The sequence below is a fragment of the Cynara cardunculus genome, assembly GCF_001531365.2.
Source record: "Cynara cardunculus var. scolymus isolate 2C chromosome LG 2, CcrdV1, whole genome shotgun sequence".
Classification (NCBI taxonomy): Eukaryota; Viridiplantae; Streptophyta; class Magnoliopsida; order Asterales; family Asteraceae; genus Cynara; species Cynara cardunculus.
The window spans coordinates 5,495,029-5,501,710 of record NC_037529.1 but is presented as its reverse complement, the minus strand read 5'-3'; the positions used below and the strand labels follow the sequence as shown (position 1 = coordinate 5,501,710).

The 6,682-nt window shown below is 30.5% G+C and overlaps 1 protein-coding gene across 1 annotated transcript; it reads right to left on the bottom strand.

The window, feature by feature from the left end:
- Positions 1-3,770: 3,770 nt before the first annotated feature.
- On the bottom strand, positions 3,771-5,419 carry LOC112505244 (3,9-dihydroxypterocarpan 6A-monooxygenase-like). The gene is made up of 2 exons (XM_025109178.1): positions 4,517-5,419; positions 3,771-4,400 (listed from the first exon to the last, which is right to left on the bottom strand). The coding sequence occupies exons 1-2, from the start codon at positions 5,417-5,419 to the stop codon at positions 3,771-3,773; spliced, it is 1,533 nt and encodes a 510-aa protein (XP_024964946.1).
- Between the last annotated feature and the right edge of the window lie 1,263 nt (positions 5,420-6,682).

Genomic DNA, 6,682 nt, shown 5'->3' with positions numbered 1-6,682 from the left:
CTGTCTCCATCGATTTCATGGTTTCTTATTTCTTTATTCTTGCTTTCAAGTCAACCCAAATCTTATCTTTGAAGTCTTAACCATCATTGATGATACAGTTACCAAGACCATATGATATGCATTCATCCTGCTCGGACCGTAGAGTTCAGACCATGGCCAACCGGTCGAACCCTTACCCTTGTACCAAATCAGTTATCTCCAAGGCAGCCCACGGATCATCAAACTAATGTTCCATGATAAGGCCTTTTTAACTCTTTTCTTGAATTTGGAGGAGAAAAAAAAATTAAAAAATGGAATGAAATGAATTTTTTTATTTGTGTTTTCAGGTTAGAATGGAAAATGAAAGAAAGGAAATAAAAAATAATGTTATTGAACAAGAGGGAAAAGAAAAAAAAAATGTCACCGTATTTGAATCTTCGTAGCCACAAGGGGATTTTTATTTCTTCTTTGATTTGAACCTGGGACCTCCTGGTACTTTTGATCTTTGGAGCCAAGCTCAAACCACATGTTTTGCAGATAGCTCAGAGTCACCGTATTTGAATCTTCGTAGCCACAAGGGGATTTTTATTCCTTCTTTGATTTGAACCTGAGACCTCTTGGTACTTTTGACCTTTGGAGTCAAGCTCAAACCAATCAGGTATCATCCTTATGGTTAATTTTTTATAGATAATTTCCTTCAAAATGAAAGGTTATGTACTTTTGTAATTTTAATAAAAGGTTTTAATTTCTTCCATTTCTTTTCCTATTTTTTCACGTTTAGGAGAAAATTTATCATTGTTTTTCATTTGTTTCCTTATTTTTTTCTCTCCTAAAAGAGTTTCAAAACACTTTTTTCCCCTTCCCCTTTTATATCTTTTCCTTCATAAGGTTTTCGAAAACACAACGCCAAAACAAATTGACTTTCATCCTTCATCAAACTCCCTGAGTCTCGACAATATTCAAAATATCGTCAATGCTTTACCATGGGCTATTAATACTGAATATATAATCATTCACTCATAAAAATATATAGGGTCAAGTTCTGGGAAAATCTCAAAAAATAAAAAATTGAGGAACATCATGACAACCGTTCATCTAGACGGTATACACATTTGCATAACATATGTATGTGCATAAAAACCAAAAAAACAATTTCAATTATCAAGTGAATGATTATCAGAATGTTCCTCAATGTTTCATATTTTGAGGTTTTCCATTGAACCATGGACGGACCCAATGTAGAGCATACGGTGACTCCGTGCCACCGTATTATTCATCCGTTGTAATGTAAAAATTCTAGGGTCATGAAAAGTGTCACCGTATTAATTTGTTGTGTGTCACATATATATTATAAAACTATAATGATAACAAAAGATTTTTTTGGTAGAGTTGGTTTGCAAGGTTTTTTTTCCATTTCATACTCGAGTTCGAATCTTGTTAGTGGTGTTTCTTAGTTTTTAACTATTAATTTCGAATCTTTAATGTTTATGGAGAAAAAAATTGCAATAAAAGATTTTAACACAAGGCTTCACATATCACAACAGACCAACGATGATTTTATGAAAAATATCTTATATTTGTTTCTTATAGTCAAATAGTGTCACCATTTAAAAAAGTTCTAGGTCCGTCCCTGCGTTGAAACCCTCCCCCCCCCCCCCCCCTATCTATACTAAACCACATAGTCTTGTAATAAAAATAAGGGCAAAATACACAAAATAACAATCTAATTTCATAAATTTCTTTATTATAATATTGTACTTCCAATTTTTCTTATTACAACAATGTACTTTCAAACTATTTTTTATTTAACATTGTACTTTGAAAATTTTATTCGTTATAGCATTGGGTAACCTTTTGATTTAAATTTACCCATTATATCTGGTTCTCATGCCACCTCATTGTCCATGTAGGTTGTCTACATGTACTACAGTGATGTGACTTTCTTATTACAACATTGTATTTTCAAAATTATTTTATTATAGCATCTACTAGTTCTTATTAAACAATGTACTTTTAATTTTAATATTTAGATATTTTACATGTTATTTAATAATTATATTAAATGAATAAAAAATTAAATTATTCATTAATATACCAATATTAATAAAACTAGTAGAAGACAACTTATTTTGCTAATATTTAAAAAAATTATGTTTTTTGAAAAAAGAAAATAAGAATTGTTCTTTTATTACCAAACAAATATTATCTTTTAAAGAATATATTGTATTTGTTCAATAACTTTTACTTGACGTATAAATATATTAAATTAATTAGATTTTTTTAATTATTTATTAATAAAACAACTAAAATGATACTCGCGCAATGCAGTGAGATACATCTTGATTTTAATGTTTCCTTTTATATTTTGGGTCTATCAATGTTATAATGCGATTTTATGTGGTTTTGAAAAAATAAAATATTTTTATTCTTGAATGAAATATAAATTTTAAGATATCATAAAATTTTGATAAAAATAAGCGATATTAGTATCAAATTAATTATTTAAAAGTTCTCTTTCTTGTGTAATTTCTTTATTTCGATTTTTTATTATAATTTAATTGAATTTTGAAAACAAACTAATTTATTTTTGGTTTAATAAAATAATTTTTTAAGATAATAATTAAGTATTCTGTTAAAACTCAATGTTTATCTTAATAATATTTTAGATTTTTTATATTTAAAATGATGTTTATCATGTATTTGATTATGTTTATCTGCATTTAGTTATACGAATTCAAACATAAAGCTTTAATAAGTTGTACTTACGCACAATCAACTTGTAATCTTGAATTTTAAGTAATATACATCAATAAACAGTATTTCATGTATAAAAAATTGTTTTTAAGAGTTTTTATCAAATGCTTTATAATATAGTATAGATATTAAAAAAACTGTAGAACACAATTTAATCCGTTAACATTTTAGAGAGAACTTTAAAAAATATGTATTTTTTTTAACAACATAAAATAAGAAGTGTTACCTTTTTTACAAACAAAATATATCTCGAAAATAATGTAGCATATTTATTTAAGAAATATTTTACTCTAAAATATTTAATTTACATGCAACTAACAAGAAAAAGTCAAAAAAATTAAATGTTTTTTAAATCATAGCGATGAAAAATGAAAATCACTAATAATAATTTGAAATAGGTTTTTATTTTTATTTTAATTATGTCATGAAAATGATGTGTCATCCACATCACATCATTAAAACCACACAAGTAAAAAAAAGTCAAAAAGTTAACCGTTTTAAAAGGTAATAGGTTACCTATTGTTATAATGGGTAGATTTTTTAAAGTGTGATACCTTAATAAAAAATAATTTGAAAGTACATTGTTGTAATAAAGAAAAACAAAAGTAAAATGCTATAATAAAAAAATTTATAAAAATAAATTATTATTTCATACATTTAACCATAAAAATAATAACAGCAAAAGTTCTAAACTGCTTTGTTTGATGCGGTTCGAATAGGTTATGTGGTTTGTGCTGGCAAACATTTTTGAACCGCTAAACAAGTATGCTGATGAGATTCTTAACCAGCCAACATGGCCGACCTCCATTTTGTTTGTGATAAGATCCAATCAAGAAAACATTACTAACCAAAAACAATAAACCAACAGCATTTGTCAAATTGCAAATGCTAAATCAAACTAAACAAACCCAGTATATAACACCCGAAAGTAAGGACCACATGGTCAGATGTACGCAGTTTGGACCGTTAACATATAGTACAAAAAAACCATATAACCGGTACTATCGACATGGAATTTCAAACTGGTCGGGAATATATCACATTGAAGTTACTGGAATCACTGAATCAAGATCAAACCTAACCACAGGAACACACACCAAAGGGTTAGCCCTAGGAAGTGTGATCCCAGGTCCTTCTTTCATATCAACCCTACCTTCTTCTCCAACTCTCCACTCGAAGCACTGAACCATCACACCCAACGTCACTTGTGCGACTTGCATTGCTAGCGACGTCCCAGGACACATTCGTCTCCCACTCCCAAACGGCAGCATCTGAAAGTGTTGTCCTCTAACATCCACTTGATTCTTTTCGAACCTTTCAGGACTGAACAGCAGTGGATCGTCCCAACTCTTTGGGTCCCTCCCAAGGGCCCAAACATTCACAAAAACAGTAGTTTCTGCAGGAATATGGTAGCCTCCCACTATGCAATCTTCTGTTGAAGTTCTTGGGATCATTGGAGCTGTGGGGTGTAGCCTTAGGGTTTCCTTCACTATTGCTTGAAGGTATGGAAGGTTTGGTATGTCTGATTCTTCTAAAAGTCTCGTATTTCCAACCACTCGATCGATCTCTTCCACCGCTTTCTTCATTATTTCGGGATGGTTGATTAGTTCTGCTAAACTCCATTCTATAGTAAGTGCAGATGTATCTGTCCCTGCCACAAATAAGTTCTTTAACCAAAAACAATTAGGTTGAAAACATTCAAAAAAAGGCTTTCAAATCATTGCTATTTGACTCGGACTTGTTCTAGAGATCGATTTAAACGAAAATGATCACATGAAATTACCAGAAGAAAGGCTTTGATGTTGTCTCTCGTCAACTTCATCTCCATGGTATCATCTTCTGAAATGTTGAGTAACATGTCAAGGACGTCCTTCGTTTCATCCGTGTCCTTCTTCCTCCTTTCATCTTCATGCTCCTTGATGATCTTTTCCACCAAAACATCGAATTGCCGGTGTATCCCCTTTACCCGTTTTCCAATTCCTTGTAAATCAAGATTCTTACAGAACCATATGTAATCTGCGAGATTAAATGTACCCGTGATCTCCGATATCTCAGTAACCAGCTTCCTTATATCGTCTGCTTCACTCTCCACCTCCGAACACCTTTTGCTCATTAGCATTCTTGAAATCATATTATTTGTCAACTTCAGAAGCTCGCCTTTAAGATCCATAGGCTTTCCAAGTTTAGCTTTCTTCGATAGTGACTTAACCAACTGGTTAATCTCGTCATGCCGAACCGGAAGGAGTAAGTCGAGTGTTTTACCGTTTAATAGCTCAGACATAACCAGTTTCTTCATAAGTTTCCAGTAAGAACCATAAGGAGCAAACATGAAGTCTTTCGATCCGTAGGTCAAGTAAACGGTGGAGCTGTTTCTGGGTCGGTCTAAATACGAAGCTTCGTATGTTTTAAGGAATTCTTTCGCCATTTCTGGTGAAGAAACAGCGACACAAGGTACGGATCCAAGGAAGAAGCGGAAAACCGACCCGTATTGAGTGGAGAGTTTGTGTAAAGCTTGGTGAGGGATTGGAGCAAGGAGGTGGAGGTGACCGATGACCGGAAGGGCAAAAGGGCTGGGCGGAAGCCGGAATTTGCACCGGAAAGATGAAGAGAACGATTGGATGAGGATGAATCGAATGGAAATAAAGGAAACGAGAAAGAGGATCAAGTAGCCATAGAGGTCGACCATGGTTGGAACTTGGAACTATGGAAGTGTGAAATTATCGATATTGAAATGTTGAACATCATTCAAATTATATATAGGTTTCTTGAATACGACCAAAACCATAATCGTAATATGAAAATAAAAGTTACAAAAATCATAAGCAAAGCAATAAACAAGAAACGGGTTCACAATGAACATAAATTTAAATACACAACAATTAGTTGGTATTGTATGTGAGATCCATGTTTTATATACATCTGTTTGGTGTTCAGACAGGATAAGACAAAATATGACAAGTAAGGACAGAACAATTTGGTAAGACGGAACTGAATAAATAAAATGATCAATTTAATCCTAATGTGTTGTTTATATATTTTGATTAATATATCTAATTTATTAAATTATAATAAAATAATTATTTTTTATAACAAAATAAATCATTAAAAAATTCATCAAAACAATTTATGTATTTTTTTTTTTTGCGATAAATTCATTTATTTTGATATTTTTTGCAATGCATGGTAGATATAAAATTGTAATAAAATGATTTTGATTTAGGGGTTGTTTGACAATTATTGAATGGTTTGATACAAAATGATTAAGAGTCTCTCATGATATAGTGTAAAATGAAATATGATTGTATGGTAATTGTGTACAATGAAATTAGGACTCTTAATGGTTAAGGGAGATCCATGATACAAAATTATTTAGTGGGTTTTAGAATGATTAAGAATCAGATTTTTTTTGTCAAACAAGATTAACCTCTTAACGGTTCAAAAATTATTTTTTAAAAAAACTATTAAAAAGTAAACAAAACAACCCCTTAATTTTAGTTTTGGATGTCTCATAGACAACAAAAAGGACGATAATACCTCTGGGAAAAAAAAAGAGCATTCTTGTTTGAGTCCAAAAATCGTTTATATCTATTTTTATCTCAATTTAAGATATTCGTGGAATAATTAAAAAATTAAAATATTGATTCTTATAAATTAAATATTGTTTTTATGTTTGTGTTCACATTTTCTAAGAATAGAAATCGATTAGGAAAAGTAAACATGATTTCGATTTTTAATTTTTAGTTTTCATTTTATTATTTTGGAAGAAAAAAATTATGAAAAACATTTTTTTTATTTTTACTAAACAACTTAATTAAAGACTATAGTAGACCTCTTTAACCATTAACGCTATATTTTATATTATTTTATTGTAAAATGTACAAAATAGCAAACTAAATTTATAAATTTCCTAATATACTTTCAAAATATTTTTTATTAGGGCATTGTACTT

Coding starts and splice junctions, on each gene's coding strand:
- LOC112505244 (XM_025109178.1), bottom strand. CDS start 5,419: ATGGTCGACCTCTATGGCTACTTGATCCTCTTTCTCGTTTCCTTTATT. Junction 4,401..4,516: donor ACATCAAAGCCTTTCTTCTG/GTAATTTCATGT, acceptor TTTTGGTTAAAG/AACTTATTTGTGGCAGGGAC.